Source organism: Caloenas nicobarica, chromosome 28, assembly GCF_036013445.1.
Source record: "Caloenas nicobarica isolate bCalNic1 chromosome 28, bCalNic1.hap1, whole genome shotgun sequence".
NCBI classification, from domain to species: Eukaryota; Metazoa; Chordata; class Aves; order Columbiformes; family Columbidae; genus Caloenas; species Caloenas nicobarica.
Genome location: NC_088272.1, coordinates 1 through 15,683, shown reverse-complemented (window position 1 = coordinate 15,683; position 15,683 = coordinate 1). Strand labels below are relative to the sequence as shown.

At 71.4% G+C, this 15,683-nt stretch overlaps 3 protein-coding genes across 4 annotated transcripts; all 3 read right to left on the bottom strand.

Moving 5' to 3' along the window:
• Positions 1-364: 364 nt before the first annotated feature.
• Positions 365-3,898, bottom strand: RNASEH2A (ribonuclease H2 subunit A). 2 transcript variants are annotated; one of them, XM_065653117.1, is made up of 8 exons: positions 3,751-3,898; positions 3,266-3,337; positions 2,743-2,869; positions 2,225-2,312; positions 1,804-1,941; positions 1,575-1,659; positions 982-1,102; positions 365-545 (listed from the first exon to the last, which is right to left on the bottom strand). In XM_065653117.1, the coding sequence occupies exons 1-8, from the start codon at positions 3,875-3,877 to the stop codon at positions 410-412; spliced, it is 894 nt and encodes a 297-aa protein (XP_065509189.1). In that variant the 5' UTR covers positions 3,878-3,898; the 3' UTR covers positions 365-409. The 2 variants fall into 2 exon arrangements, with proteins under 2 accessions (XP_065509189.1, XP_065509190.1); XM_065653118.1 differs by having other exon boundaries at positions 456-545; positions 982-1,094.
• A 2,163-nt stretch (positions 3,899-6,061) lies between these two features.
• Positions 6,062-6,892, bottom strand: LOC135999321 (transcription factor JunD-like). Its single transcript, XM_065652882.1, has one exon. It carries the CDS (start codon positions 6,890-6,892, stop codon positions 6,062-6,064), a length of 831 nt encoding a protein of 276 aa, XP_065508954.1.
• Positions 6,893-8,261: 1,369 nt separating this feature from the next.
• Positions 8,262-15,386, bottom strand: LOC135999319 (bestrophin-2a-like). Its single transcript, XM_065652881.1, is given in 10 exon segments — positions 8,262-8,430; positions 9,125-9,291; positions 9,456-9,536; positions 11,164-11,316; positions 12,219-12,296; positions 12,878-13,032; positions 13,903-14,049; positions 14,052-14,135; positions 14,881-14,975; positions 15,244-15,386. Coding segments are annotated over 10 exon segments (1,272 nt in total).
• Between the last annotated feature and the right edge of the window lie 297 nt (positions 15,387-15,683).

The following is a 15,683-nucleotide window of genomic DNA, read 5'->3' as shown; positions in this document are numbered from 1 at the left end:
CGCCTGGGTCCCTCCCGAACGCCGGGGTCCCTCTCGAACTCCTGGGTCCCCTCCGGAAGGCCTGGGTCCCCCCGAACGCCTGGGTCCCCCCTGGACACATGAGTCCCCCCGAACGCCTGGGTCCCCTCCCGAACGCCTGGGTCCCCCCCGGACACATGAGTCCCCCCGAACGCCTGGGTTCCCCCAGGATTTACCCCCCAATCCCCGGGACTGAGGCGGCGGCGCCACCGGGAGCAATTAACGGTGGGGGGGGGGTGGTTCTCACAGGGGGGCACAACCCCCCAAAGCCGGGAAACCCCAAACAGCCCCGGAAAAAAACGAGTTTTAACCGTTCTTTGTAAAAAAAAAAGAGCTTTTTCCTTTATTGGGGGGGTCTCGTTCCGCAGGGGGGTCCCTGTTTCCGGGGGGGTCACAGGTCGCTCAGCGGCCGCAGGTTCCGCTCCTGGAAGAACCAGTGGGGGGCCCGGGGGGCCCGGGGGGGCCCCCGGAAGTAGCGGGAGAGCAGCGTGGGGGGGGCGGGGGCGTCCGCGGGGGCCTCGTCAGCCCTGGGGGGCGGGGGGGGGTCAGGGACCCGGGGGGGGCACAGGGGACCCCCCAACCCCCCGGTCACATGGTGACCCACAACGTGACCCCCCATCATGTGACCATGGCCCCCCCCCCCCCCGTGTGACAGTGACCCCCCCAGGGCCCCCCCGTGACCGGTGACCCCCCCCATGACCCCCCCACCATGTGACAGAGACCCCCCCCATGTGTCCCGCCCCCACATGACCAGCGACCCCCCCACGACCCTCCCCTCAGCAGCTCCTTTGCCGCCCCCCCCGTGTCCCCCCCATCCCTCCCCCACCTGGTGACCGCTGCCCCTCCGTGTCCCCCCATCCCTGCCATGCCCCCCCGTGCCCCCCACCAGGTCTCGGCCGCCGCCCCGTGTCCCCATGTCCCCCCCCGTGTCCCCGTGTCCCCCCCGTCCCCCGTGCCCCCCACCAGGTCACGGCCGCCGCCCCCCGCAGCAGCTCCTTCGCCGTCCCCCAGCTGAACCGCACAAACCGCGGGAACCCGAACACGGGCTGGAGCTGCCGGCGCAGCCACGCGCGCGTCTGCGGGTCTGAGGTCAGGGGGGTCAGGGGTCACAGGGGTCAGGGGTCACGGGGGTCAGGGGTCACAGGGGTCAGGCTGGAGCTGCCGGCGCAGCCACGTGCGCGTCTGGGGGTCATGAAGGGGTCACAGGGGGTCATGGTACTCTCATACCATTGGGGTACCCCCCTCACCATTGGGGTCCCCCCCTCACCATTGGGGTCCCCTGTGACCCCCCTCACCATTGGGGTCCCCCCCTCACCATTGGGGTACCCCTGTGACCCCCCTCACCATTGGGGTCCCCCCCTCACCATTGGGGTCCCCTGTGACCCCCCTCACCATTGGGGTCCCCCCCTCACCATTGGGGTACCCCTGTGACCCCCCTCACCATTGGGGTCCCCCCCTCACCATTGGGGTCCCCTGTGACCCCCCTCACCATTGGGGTCCCCCCTCACCATTGGGGTACCCTGTGACCCCCCTCACCATTGGGGTCCCCCCCTCACCATTGGGGTACCCCGACCCGTAGTCTCGGTCCATGTTGGGGTCCTCGGGGAAGCGCCAATGGGCGACAGCGCGATCGCGGGCAACCTGGGGTCACAGGGGTCAGGGGGGTCACGGGGTGGGGGGACCTCCCCCCCACAACACTCATTGTCCTGGGGGGTCCCCACCTTGGCGCAGATACTGGGGGGTTATTTTGGGGGGTTGTTTCGGGGGGCGTTTCGGGGTCCCCACCTTGGCGCAGATACTGGCCGCGCTGACCACGGGGAAGAGCCCGTCGGCTTTGGGGCGCACGGTGACCCCAACCCCCGGGAAACGCCCCCGCAGCTTCGCCTCGTACTTGTCAGCGGGACCCACGGTGTCCACGAACACCTGGGGGGGCAGAATCACCCACTGACCCCCCAGAATCACTCCGACCCCCCAGAGTCACCCCCAAACCCCCACGGCGTCCATGAACACCTGGGGGGCCCCAAAATCACCCCTGAGCCCCCAGACTCATCGCCCCTGCCCCCCCAAGCCCCTGCACCCCAAACCTCCTGCCAACGTTCCTCAGTCCCCTCAAACCCATCTGAACCCCCCTAAGTCCCCCCAGACCCCCCCAGCCCCACACAGATCCCGTGACACCCCCAGCCCCGCAGGACCCCCCCAGCCCCACCTCCGCCACATTGACCCCCTCGTCCAGCGCAAACTGGATCAGCCCGGCGGCGGCGTCCTGGGACAGCTCGTTGAGATTGAACTTGGCCCTGGGGGTCACAGGGGTCACGGAGGGGTCAGGGGTCACGGAGGGGTCAGGGGTCACGAGGGGTCACTGTCCTGGGACAGCTCGTTGAGATTGAACTTGGCCCTGGGGGTCACAGGGGTCATGGAGGGGTCAGGGGTCACGAGGGGTCACTGTCCTGGGACAGCTCGTTGAGATTGAACTTGGCCCTGGGGGTCAGGGGGGTCATGGAGGGGTCGGGGGGGATCACTGTCCTGGGAAAGCTGGTTCAGGTTGAACTTGGCCCTGGGGTCACTGCACCCCAAAGTGGTTGAAATGTGCTTGGGGGGTCAGGGGGTTTTGGGGGTCCCGGGGGGTTTTGGGGTCTCGCCGCTGCAGCACACAGGCTGAGATGTGCTCGGGGGGCAGGTTTTGGGGGGCAGGTTTTGGGGGTCGGCGCAGTTTCGGGGTCTCACCGCTGCAGCATACAGGCCGAGATGTGCTCGGGGGGCAGCACGTGCAGCCCCCACCCCACGGTGTCTCCCGCCGCCTCCAGCAGCGCGAAGCGGCGCTCCCGCTCGGGCTCCGACAGCGTCTTCGAGTCTGGGGGGGCCCGTGAGGGACCCCGGAACCGCCAACCCCCCCAGGGACCCCCCAAAATCCTCAACCCTCCCATGGACCCCCCACCCCCCCAGGGACCCCCAGAACCGCCAACCCCCCCAGGGACCCCCCAAAATCCTCAACCCTCCCATGGACCCCCCACCCCCCCAGGGACCCCCAGAACCTTCAACCCCGCCAGGGACCCCCCGGAACCCCCAACCCCCCCAGGGACCCCCCAAAATCCTCAACCCTCCCATGGACCCCCAACATCCCCTGGGAGAGGGAACCCCCCAACCCCCACAGGGACAGGGGCACCCCCAAGACCCCCCCGGGAGAGGGAACCCCACGGGGCCCCCCCGACCCCCAGCTCCCCCTCGGGGTCTCCGAACCGCCCCCCACCTGCCACCCCCAGCGCCCGCAGCTCCTCCATCCTCTCCAGGGGGCAGTAGCACATGGCGTAAACCATCGGGCCTGGGGGCGAGAGAGGAGCCCCCGGTCCAGCGGGACCCCCCCGGCCACCGGGACCCCCCCATGGACACCGGGACCCCCCCGGCCACCGGGACCCCTCCACGGCCACCGGGACCCCCCCCCAGACACCGGGACCCCCACGGCCACCGGGACCCCCCCACGGCCACCGGGACCCCCCCATGGACACCGGGACCCCCACGGACACGGGAACCCCCCACGGACACGGGAACCCCCTACGGCCACCGGGACCCCCACAGACACCGGGACCCCCAGGGACACCGGGACCCCCCCACGGACACCGGGACCCCCCCCGGGACACCGGGACCCCCCCGTGCACCGGGACCCCGCACGCAGCACTGGGTGCACCGGCCGCCCCGCTCCCAGCCCGGTGTCCCCGGTGCCCCCGGCGCCCTCACCCAGCACCGGGCCCCGTCCCGCCTCGTCCACGCCGAGCGCGCAGGGGCGGCTCCGGCACAGCGGGGGCACCGGGGACCCGAACCGCCCGGCGCCCGCGGGGTCCCGCTCCAGCCGCGCCAGCGCCATGCGCGGCTTCCGGGCCGGGGCTTCCGGGGCGGGGCTTCGAGAGGGCGGGGCCTCGAGGGAGCTTCGGGGGCGGAGTCTCAAAAGGGGCGGGGCTTCGGCGAGCGGGATCTGCGGGGGGCGGGGCCTCGAAAGGGCGGGATGGATGGGCGGGGCTTCAGATGGGCGGGGTTTTAAGGGGCGGGATTTCGGTGGGCGGGGCCTGGGTCCCCTGGGGGGTGGGGGGGTCGCTGTGGGTGCGGGGGGACCCGGAAGACACGACCCCCCCGCCCGTCCGCCCCCGGGGCGCGGGGGTCCCGGACGCCTGGGTCCCCTGAGGGGGAGGGGGTGCCCAGCCCCGGGGATGCGGGGGGAGGGGAAGACACGACCCCCCCTCCCCCCCGCGTTTTCCGGGAAGCGCCGCCGCGCTGGGGGGGCGGGGGGGGGTTCCCGGAACGGCGGCGTCTGCCCATGTATGGGCATGATGGCGTCAGCGGGGAAAGCCCCGGCCACGCCCACTTCCGCTGACGTCGGTGACGCGGGAGGGTTCCCGTGGGGGGTGGGGGGGACACACTGACCCCCCCGGGCCTGAACGCAGCGCGATTAGACCCAATATCACAATTATTATTAATTAAATACAAAGGTACAAAAAGCAGACGGCGACCAAGCGCCCCCCCCAGGCCGCGGGGGGTCCTTGAGCGTGGCGGGGGGGGGTGGCCCCCCCACGCGGGGCCCCGAGCCCAGCTGGGGGTCCCCGGCCCGTGCTGGGGGTCCCTGCCCCCCCGCGGGGGTGCCTGGTCCTGCAGGTCCCCTCGGGCCGCTCCGTTCCGGGGGGGCCCGTCCCCCCGAGCCCCCCGGGTCCGGGGGTCCCCAAAATCCATCCAAGTCCATGGGGGGTCCTGGCACCCACGGGGGCCCCGTGCCGCGGTGTCCGTGGGGGGGTCCCGGTGTCCGTGGGGGTCCCCGTTTCCCCCGGTATCCGCAGGGGTCCCATCTCTCCATGTCCGTGGGGGGGTCTCCGTTTCCCCTGTGTCCATGGGGGGGTCCCGGTGCCCACGGCGGGCTCCATGGGGGGTCAGAGCCCCGGTGTCCGTGGGGTTGTCCTGATGTCCGGTGTCCACGCGGGTCCACGGGGGGTCAGATCCCGGCTGTCCACGGGGGGGTCCCGCTGTCCATGGGGGGCCATGGGGGGTCAGAGCCCCGGTGTCCAGTGTCCATGGCTGGGTCCACACGGGGGTCCCGGTGCCCGGGGGGGTCAGACCCCGGTGCCCAGGGGGTCCCAGTGTCCGTGGGGGGTCAGAGCCTGGTGTCCGTGGGGGGGTCCCGCTGCCCGGGGGGGTCAGACCCCGCTGCCCGGGGGGGTCCCGGTGTCCGTGGGGGTCCCAGACCCCGGTGTCCGTGGAGGGTCCCGGTGTCCGTGGGGTCCCGCTGCTGGGGGGGGTCAGACCCCGCTGCCCGGGGGTCCCGCTGCCCGGGGGGGGTCAGACCCCGGTGTCCGTGGGGGGGTCCCGGTGTCCGTGGGGGGCTCAGACCCCGGTGTCCGTGGAGGGTCCCGGTGCCCAGGGGGGTCAGACCCCGGTGTCCGTGGGGGTCCCGGTGCCCGGGGGGGGTCAGACCCCGGTGCCCGGGGGGGGTCAGAGCCCGGTGTCCATGGAGGGTCCCGGTGTCCGTGGGGGGGTCCCGCTGCCGGGGGGGGGGTCAGACCCCGGTGTCCGTGGAGGGTCCCGCTGCCCGGGGGGGTCAGACCCCGGTGTCCGTGGGGGTCCCGGTGCCCAGGGGGGGGTCAGACCCCGGTGTCCGTGGAGGGTCCCGGTGTCCGTGGGGGGGTCCCGCTGCCCGGGGGGGGTCAGAGCCCGGTGCCCGGGGGGGGGTCAGACCCCGGTGTCCGTGGAGGGTCCCGGTGTCCGTGGGGGGGTCCCGCTGCCGGGGGGGGGTCAGACCCCGGTGTCCGTGGAGGGTCCCGGTGTCCGTGGGGGGGTCCCGCTGCCGGGGGGGGGTCAGACCCCGGTGTCCGTGGGGGGGTCCCGCTGCCCGGGGGGGGTCAGACCCCGGTGCCCGTGGAGGGTCCCGCTGCCGGGGGGGGGTCAGACCCCGGTGTCCATGGAGGGTCCCGGTGTCCGTGGGGGGGTCCCGCTGCCCGGGGGGGTCAGACCCCGGTGTCCGTGGAGGGTCCCGGTGTCCGTGGGGGGGTCCCGCTGCCCGGGGGGGTCAGAGCCCCAGCGCCGCCCCGCTGTGGGGGAGGGGGCAGCCGGAGCCCGCGTGCTCGCGCACGGACCCGCGCAGCCGCCGCACGTGCGCGCGCAGCCCCGCGGCCGCCGCCGCCAGCGCCGCGTTCTGGGCGCGCAGCCCGCGCACGCGCTGCTCCAGCCGCTGCAGCCGCTCCAGCTTCCGCCGCCGGCAGCGGCTGGCGGCCAGGCGGTTCCGCAGCCGCCGCCGCTCCGCCGCCGCGCGCTCCGGGGACCCCGGCGCCGCCGCCGCCGCCTCCGCCTGCGCGGGGACCCCCGCGAACGGGCCCCCCGGCGCCGGCCCCCCCGGCGGCGGCTCCGGCAGCGCCACGTTGGGCGGCCCCGGCTGGTTCAGCTCGTCCAGCGCCGGCGCGAAGCTGCCGCCGAACGCGTCGCGGTCGCCGGGGGGCGGGTAGAAGAAGCCGGCGGCGGCGGCGGCGCCGCCGAAGAAGCCGCCGTCGGGGCAGGGCCCCGCCTTGAGCCCGCGGAACGGCTCCGGGAACTGCGGCGCGGGCGGCAGCGGCGCGAAGTCCGGCTCGGGGCGGCAGAGGCCGCCGGGCAGCGGCGCGGCGCGGCAGAACGGCGGCTCCATGCGCGGGAGGACGCGGCGCCGCGGGCTCGAACCCGCGGCCCCGAGGGTTATACCCGGCGGAAGCGCGGCCCCATTGGCTGCGGCGCCCGAGGGGCACGCCCCCCCGAGGCGGGACACGCCCCCCGAGGCGGGACACGCCCCCCCGAGGCGGGACACGCCCCCCCGAGGCGGGACACGCCCCCCCGACGAAGGGGCGGGGCCTGGGAGTGAGTCCCGGGGCATGGCGGGGACCCAGGCGTCCGGGGGGACGTTCAGGCGTCCGGGAGGGACCCAGGAGTCTGTGAGGAGACCCAGGAGTCCGGGAGGGACCCAGGAGTCTGTGGGGAGACCCAGGAGTCCGGGAGGGACCCAGGAGTCTGTGGGGAGACCCAGGAGTCCGGGAGGGACTCAGGAGTCTGTGGGGAGACCCAGGAGTCCGGGAGGGACCCAGGCGTCCGGGAGGGACCCAGGCGTCCGGAGGGACCCAGGCGTCCGGGAGGGACCCAGGAGTCTGTGGGGAGACCCAGGAGTCCGGGAGGGACCCAGGCGTCCGGGAGGGACCCAGGCGTCCGGAGGGACCCAGGCGTTCAGGAGGAACCCAGGAGTCCGGGAGGGACCCAGGCGTCCGGGAGGGACCCAGGCGTTCGGGAGGGACCCAGGCGTTCGGGAGGGACCCAGGCGTCCGGGGCCCCGCGGCGTGTCCCGCCCTGCCCGGGCGGGGCCGCACACGCCCCCTCCCCCCCGTCTGGGCCTCATGTTAATGTGACCCCCCCCCCCGCCCCCCCCGGGGCTTTCCGGGGGACCCAGGCGTCCGGGCCCCGCCCCCTCCCGGCGTTGAGGGGAATTTAGGGGATTTTGGGTCCGCCCGAGTTTCCCTCCCAACTTCTGCTTCCCCATCGGTCGCGACCCGCCCAGGGACCCAGGCGTCCGAGTCCCCCCGCCCCCAACAGGGGAAACTGAGGCAGGACCCGGACGCCTGGGTCCCCCCCGGACGCCTGGGTCCCTCCCGAACTCCTGGGTCCCCCCCGAACTCCTGGGTCCCTCCCGAACTCCTGGGTCCCCCCCGAACTCCTGGGTTCCTCCCGAACTCCTGGGTCCCCCCCGAACTCCTGGGTTCCTCCCGAACTCCTGGGTCCCCCCGGACGCCTGGGTCCCTCCCGAACGCCTGGGTCCCCCCGAACTCCTGGGTCCCCCCGTGCCCTCCCCGTCCCTGTGGCGGGAGCAGGAAGTTGGGGGGGGTGTTAATTAAACCTGTACGTGACTAAATGTCCCCGTTTGACCCCAAACCTCTCGGTTCGTGCCCCCCCCCCCCCGCACTCCTGGGTCCCCCGGGGCCGGTGACGCAACCGGAGTCGCCGAGTTCGTCGCTGACGTCACAGCGAAGGCGCCGCCGCTTCCGGGCGGGGGCGGCGCTGAGTCAGCGCGGCAAGATGGCGGCGGGGCGGGGCCAACCGCTCTGGCCGCCTCTCGCTGCCCCTGGAGGAGCGGAGCGGCCCCGCGGGGACCGCCAGGCGCCCCCGGGTCCTTGTGCCCGCCCGAACCACCGATGAAGGCGCCGCACTCAGGGCTGGGGGTCTGTTGTTATTCCCGGGGGGTTTTGGGGTGTCCCCCCCTACACCAGCTCCTCGGCGCTGGGGGGCGGGAACCAGCGCTCGCGGGGGCCGCCGCCCCCCCCCGGGCCCGGGTCCCCCCCCAGCAGCCCCGCGGCGTCTCCCGGGGGGGGCTCCGGGGGGTCCCCGATGTCGTCGAGTGGCTGGAACTGCAGCTCGTCCTTGGGCAGCCTGTGGGAGGGGGGGTCACCCCAAAAAAAAGGTCACCCCAAAAAAACCCCGGGTCACCCCAAAAAAAACCCCGGGTCACCCCAAAAAAAACCCGGGTCACCCCCCAAAAAAAACCCGGGTCACCCCAAAAAAACCCCCGGGTCACCCCAAAAAAAAAGGGTCACCCCAAAAAAACCCCGGGTCACCCCAAAACCTCCCCCCGGGTCACCCCAAAAAAAACCCCGGGTCACCCCCAAAAAAAAGGGTCACCCCAAAAAAACCCGGGTCACCCCAAAAAAAAAACCCGGGTCACCCCAAAAAAACCCCCGGGTCACCCCAAAACCTCCCCCCGGGTCACCCCCCAAAAAACCCCGGGTCACCCCAAAAAAAAACCCCGGGTCACCCAAAAAAAAAAAACCCGGGTCACCCCAAAAACCCCCCCCGGGTCACCCCAAAAACCTCTGACATGGGGGCCCGGGGTGGGGCAGTTTGGGGGTGCAGGGAGGGTTGGGTCACCCCCCCCAGACGCCTGGGTCCCCCCCGGACGCCTGGGTCCCCCCCGGATGCCTGGGTTCCCCCTGAACTCCTGGATTCCCCCTGAACTCCTGGGTTCCCCCCGAACTCCTGGGTCCCCCCGGATGCCTGGGTCCCCCCCGAACTCCTGGGTCCCTGGGGCAGGCTGGGGGGCCCGGGGGGTCCCGGGGTCCCCACTCACGTGCTGTCGAAGGCGGAGCCCCGGAAGGGCGGGGTCCGCAGGGGCGGGGTGCGCAGGGGCGCGGCCGCCGCCGTGCGGGGGACCCGGGGGGTCCCCGTGTCCCAGGATCGGTCGCGCTCCAGCGGCGGCGGCTCCGCGGCCACCTCGTCCATGGCCAGCATGGACACCTGCGCCGGACGCCGGGGTTCCTCGGACGCCTGGGTCCCTCCCGGACGCCTGGGTCCCTCCCAAACGCCTGGGGCCCCGCCCAAACACCTGGGCCCCCCCTTGGTTGTCTGGGTCCCTCCCGGACGCCTGGGTCCCTCCCGGACGCCTGGGTCCCCCGGGGTACCTGGAAGTTCCGGTCGATCAGCGTGTTGGTCTCGAAGTCGTCGTCGTCCTCCCCAAAGGGGTTGATGAGCTGCTCGGCCACCTGCGGGGGGGCCACCGTGTCCCCATGGCCCCCCACGGCCCGCCATGGCCCCGTGTCCCCATGTCCCCCCATATCCACGTGTCCCCATGTCCCCGTGTCCCCCATGTCCCCCCATGTCCCCATGTCCCCCCATATCCACGTGTCCCCATGTCCCTGTGTCCCCGTGTCCCCATGTCCCCGTGTCCCCCATGTCCCCCCATGTCCCCATGTCCCCCCATGTCCCTGTGTCCCCATTTCCCCATGTCCCCCCCATGTCCCCCCCATGTCCCCCATGTCCCCCCATATCCCCGTGTCCCCCCATGGCCCCCATGTCCGCCCATGCCCCCCATGGCCCTGTGTCCCCATGTCCCCATGTCCCCCCATGTCCCCGTGTCCCCATGTCCCGCCGTGTCCCCCCATGTCCCCATGTCCCCCCATGTCCCCCATGTCCCCATGTCCCCCATGTCCCCATGTCCCCGTGTCCCCCATGGCCCTGTGTCCCCATGTCCCCATGTCCCCCCATGTCCCCGTGTCCCCATGTCCCGCCGTGTCCCCCCATGTCCCCATGTCCCCCCATGTCCCCCATGTCCCCATGTCCCCCATGTCCCCATGTCCCCGTGTCCCCCATGGCCCTGTGTCCCCATGTCCCCCCATATCCCCCATGTCCCCATGTCCCCCCCTGTCCCCGTGTCCCCCATGTCCCCCATGTCCCCCCACGTCCCCCGTGTCCCCATGTCCCCCCATGGCCCCCCATGTCCCCCCGTGTCCCCGTGTCCCCATGTCCCCGTGTCCCCCCATGTCCCCCATGTCCCCCCATGTCCCCCCGTGTCCCCCCATGTCCCCGTGTCCCCATGTCCCCATGTCCCCCCGTGTCCCCCTGTGTCCCCGTGTCCCCGTGTCCCCATGTCCCCGTGTCCCCCCATGTCCCCCATGTCCCCCCATGTCCCCCCGTGTCCCCGTGTCCCCATGTCCCCATGTCCCCCCGTGTCCCCCCATGTCCCCGTGTCCCCATGTCCCCGTGTCCCCCCATGTCCCCCCATGTCCCCCCATGTCCCCCGTGTCCCCATGTCCCCGTGTCCCCCCATGTCCCCCCGTGTCCCCGTGTCCCCATGTCCCCGTGTCCCCCCATGTCCCCCCGTGTCCCCGTGTCCCCCCATGTCCCCCATGTCCCCGTGTCCCCGTGTCCCCCCATGTCCCCATGTCTCCCCATGTCCCCCATGTCCCCATGTCCCCCATGTCCCCGTGTCCCCCCGTGTCCCCCTGTGTCCCCGTGTCCCCATGTCCCCGTGTCCCCCCGTGTCCCCCTGTGTCCCCATGTCCCCATGTCCCCGTGTCCCCATGTCCCCCCGTGTCCCCCCATGTCCCCATGTCCCCCCATGTCCCCCATGTCCCCCATGTCCCCATGTCCCCGTGTCCCCCATGGCCCTGTGTCCCCATGTCCCCCCATATCCCCCATGTCCCCATGTCCCCCCGTGTCCCCGTGTCCCCCATGGCCCTGTGTCCCCATGTCCCCCCATGTCCCCCCCTGTCCCCGTGTCCCCATGTCCCCCCATGTCCCCCCGTGTCCCCGTGTCCCCCCATGTCCCCGTGTCCCCATGTCCCCATGTCCCCCCATGTCCCCCATGTCCCCGTGTCCCCGTGTCCCCACCTTGAGCCACCCCACGTAGAAGAAGAACTGCAGGAGGGTGAACACGGGCACCCCCAGGTCCAGCTCGTGCCCCTCGTAGCCCTGGGCCGGGTCCAGGAACTGCCGCCCCACCAGGCAGGTGGCGAAGAACGTGTACACGGCGATTGTCACCACCTGGCGCCGGGACACGGTCACCCCTGCCCGCCGGTGCCCCTCGTGCCCCCTCATCCCCCCGCGTCCCCCCGGCCCTCCTGGGTCCCCTCCATGTCCCCTTGTCCCCGTGTGTCCCCTCATGTCCCCTCACCCCCCCAGGGCCTCCGCTGTCCCCCCTGTGTCCCCCCCATGGCCCCGTGTCCCCCGGTGACCCCAGTGCCCCCGGTGCCCCCAGTGCCCCCGGTCACCTGTGTGTGCACCAGTGGGACCCCCCCGTGTCCCCCCAGTGTCCCCAGTGCCCCCGGTGCCCCCAGTGCCCCCGGTCACCTGTGTGTGCACCAGTGGGACCCCCCCGTGTCCCCCCGTGTCCCCCCTGTGTCCCCAGTGTCCCCAGTGCCCCCGGTCACCTCTGTGTGCACCAGTGGGACCCCCCCGTGTCCCCAGTGTCCCCAGTGCCCCCAGTGCCCCCAGTGCCCCTGGTCACCTGCGTGTACACCAGTGGGACCCCCCCGTGTCCCCCCGTGTCCCCCCTGTGTCCCCAGTGTCCCCAGTGCCCCCGGTCACCTGCGTGTACACCAGTGGGACCCCCCCATGTCCCCAGTGTCCCCAGTGCCCCCAGTGCCCCCAGTGCCCCCGGTCACCTGCGTGTACACCAGTGGGACCCCCCCGTGTCCCCCCGTGTCCCCCCTGTGTCCCCAGTGTCCCCGGTGCCCCCGGTCACCTGCGTGTACACCAGTGGGACCCCCCCGTGTCCCCCGTGTCCCCAGTGCCCCCAGTGCCCCCAGTGCCCCCAGTGCCCCCGGTGCCCCCGGTCACCTGCGTGTACACCAGTGGGACCCCCCCGTGTCCCCCCGTGTCCCCCCCGTGTCCCCAGTGCCCCCAGTGCCCCCAGTGCCCCCAGTGCCCCCGGTGCCCCCGGTCACCTGCGTGTACACCAGTGGGACGCTGATCCAGTCGTAGTGGAACAAGAGGCTGCAGCGGCTGCGGAACCGGTTCAGCTCCTGGGGGGTTTGGGGGTTCGGGGTTCAGGGGTTTGGGGTTCAGGGGTTGGGGGTCAGGTCTGGGGGTCCCGTCACCTGGAGCAGCAGCTGCAGGGGGTTCAGGGTTTGGGGGTTCGGGGTTTGGGGGGTTCGGGGTTTGGGGTCCCCTCACCTGGAGCAGCAGCTGCAGGGGGTTCGGGGTTTGTGGTTCAGGGGTTCGGGGTTTTTGGGGGTTCAGGGTTTGGGGGTTCGGGGTTTTTGGGGGTTCGGGGTTTTTGGGGGTTCAGGGTTTGGGGGTTCGGGGTTTTGGGGTTCGGGGTTTTTGGGGATTCAGGGGTTCGGGTTTTGGGGGTTCAGGGTTTTGAGGGTTCGGGGTTTGGGGGTTTGGGGTTTTTGGGGGTTCGGGGTTTTGGGGGATTTAGGGGTTCAGGGTTTGGGGGTTCGGGGTTTTTGGGGATTCAGGGGTTCAGGGTTTGGGGGTTCGGGGTTTTGGGGGGTTCAGGGGTTCGGGATTTTTGGGGGTTCGGGGTTTTTGGGGATTCAGGGGTTCAGGGTTTGGGGGTTCGGGGTTTTTGGGGGTTCGGGGTTCGGGGTCCCCTCACCTGGAGCAGCAGCTGCAGCGCGGGGCCGTCCCGCACGCGCCCCTCCCCTCGCGCCCGCGCCGCCAGCGCCGAGAACCAGACGCAGGGAACCCAGAACCGGTTGTGCGGCGACCGGAGCCGCTCGAGGCGCCGCCGCTCGGGCAGCGTCAGGAACCCTGCGGCGGCGCCGGGGACGTCAGCGCGGCGCCGTGACGTCATCACAGCCCCGTGACGTCATCACAGCCCCGGGTGACGTCATCACAGCCCAGTGACGTCATCACAGCCCCGTGACATCATCACAGCACTGGGTGACATCATCACAGCCCCATGATGTCATCACAGCCCCGTGACGTCATCACAGCCCCGTGACGTCATCACAGCACCGGGTGACATCATCACAGCCCAGTGACGTCATCACAGCCCCGTGACGTCATCACAGCCCCGTGACGTCATCACAGCACCGGGTGATGTCATCACAGCCCCATGACGTCACCGCAGCCCCATGACGTCATCACAGCACCGGGTGACATCATCACAGCACCGCGACGTCATCACAGCCCCGTGACGTCATCACAACCCCATGTGACACCATCACAGCCCAGTGACGTCATCACAGCCCAGTGACGTCATCACAGCCCCGGGTGATATCACTGTGGCACCGTGACGTCATCACAGCCCCATGACATCATCACAGCACTGGATGACATCATCACAGCCCCGTGACGTCATCACAACCCCATGCGACACCATCACAGCCCAGTGACGTCATCACAGCCCCGTGACGTCATCACAGCACCGGGTGACGTCATCACAGCCCCATGATGTCATCACAGCCCCGTGACATCAGCGCAGCCCCCGGGTATGTCATGCCAGCCCTGTGACATCACCGCGGCCCCATGACGTCACTAGTGCCCCATGACGTCACTGCCACCCTGTGACCTCGCCGCTGCCCCATCACGTGACCTCCTCCCTGTGACGTCACCGCCGCCCCACGACGCCACCGCGACGCCACCGCGACGCCACCGCGACGCCACCCCGCGACTCACCGGCCTCCACCAGGTGCTCGGCCGTGGGGAAGCGCTTCCGCGCCGCCGGGCTCACCGCGCGCAGCACCAGCAGCGCCGCCAGCGCCGCCCAGCGCAGCAGCGTCCGGCGCAGCAGCCGCCCCCGCGCGTCCCCCCCGGCAGCGCCGCGGCCACGGCCACGACCAGCCCGTCCGGGGCCGGCACCGCGCGGAACTGCCCCCACCAGCGCTCCAGCACCACGGCCACGTAGAAACCTGCAACGGGACAAACTGGGTGAACTGGGAGCACGGGGAGCTGCCCCACCAGTGATCAAGAACCACAGCCACGTAAAACCCTGTAACAGAACAAACTGGGTGAACTGGGAGCACTGGGGCACTGGTCCTGGGGGTCCCAGGGTTTTCGGGGTCCCGGGGGTTTTGGGTTTTTGGGGTCCCGGGGTTTGGGGTCCCGGGGTTTGAGGTCCCAGGGGTTTTGGGGTTTCGGGGTCCCGGGGTTTTGGGGTCCCGGGGTTTGGGGTCCCAGGGGTTTTGGGGTTTTGGGGTCCCGGGGTTTCGGGGTCCCAGGGGTTTTGGGGTCCCGGGGTTTCAGGGTCCCGAGGGTTTCGGGGTCCCGGAGGTTTTGGGGTTTCGGGGTCCCGGGCTTTTGGGGTCCCAGGGTTTTTGGGGTTTCGGGGTCCCGGGGTTTCGGGGTCCCGGGGGTTTTGGGGTCCCGGGGTTTCAGGGTCCCGAGGGTTTCAGGGTCCCGGGGGTTTTGGGGTTTCGGGGTCCCGGGGTTTGGGGTCCCGGGGGTTTTGGGGTTTTGGGGTCCCGGGGTTTCAGGGTCCCGGGGGTTTTGGGGTCCCGGGGTTTGGGGTCCCGGGGGTTTTGGGGTTTTGGGGTCCCGGGGTTTGGGGTCCCGGGGGTTTTGGGGTTTTGGGGTCCCGGGGTTTGGGGTCCCGGGGTTTGGGGTCCCGGGGGTTTTGGGGTTTTGGGGTCCCGGGGTTTGGGGTCCCGTTCTCACCCAGCACGAAGGACACGGGGATCAGATCGGCCGATTTGTCGCAGTAAAGAACCAACTTCTCGAAGAGCCGGCGCTGGGGCTCGGTCAGCACGAACCTGGGAAGCAGCGGGTCCCCAAGTGTCCCCATGGGGTCCCCAAGTGTCCCCTGGGTCCTCATGTCCCCGGTGTCCCCGGCAGGCCATGCTCAGCCCCATGTCCCCATGTCCCCATGATGTCCCCATGTCCCTGTGTCCCCAGCAGGCCATGCTCAGCCCCATGTCCCCACGATGTCCCCGTGTCCCCGTGTCCCCGGTAGGCCATGCTCAGCCCCGTGTCCCCACAATGTCCCCGTGTCCCCACGATGTCCCCGTGTCCCCGTGTCACCGGTAGGCCATGCTCAGCCCCGTGTCCCCACAATGTCCCCGTGTCCCCACGGTGTCCCCGTGTCCCCGTGTCACCGGTAGGCCATGCTCAGCCCCGTGTCCCCACAATGTCCCTGTGTCCCCATGTCCCCACGGTGTCCCCATGTCCCCGTGTCCCCGGTAGGCCATGCTCAGCCCCGTGTCCCCACAATGTCCCCGTGTCCCCACGATGTCCCCGTGTCCCCGTGTCACCGGTAGGCCATGCTCAGCCCCGTGTCCCCACAATGTCCCCGTGTCCCCACGATGTCCCCGTGTCCCCACGGTGTCCCCGTGTCCCCGTGTCACCGGTAGGCCATGCTCAGCCCCGTGTCCCCATGATGTCCCCGTGTCCCCGTGTCCCCACGATGTCCCCGTGTCCCCGTGTCCCCGGTAGGCCATGCTCAGCCCCGTGTCCCCATGATG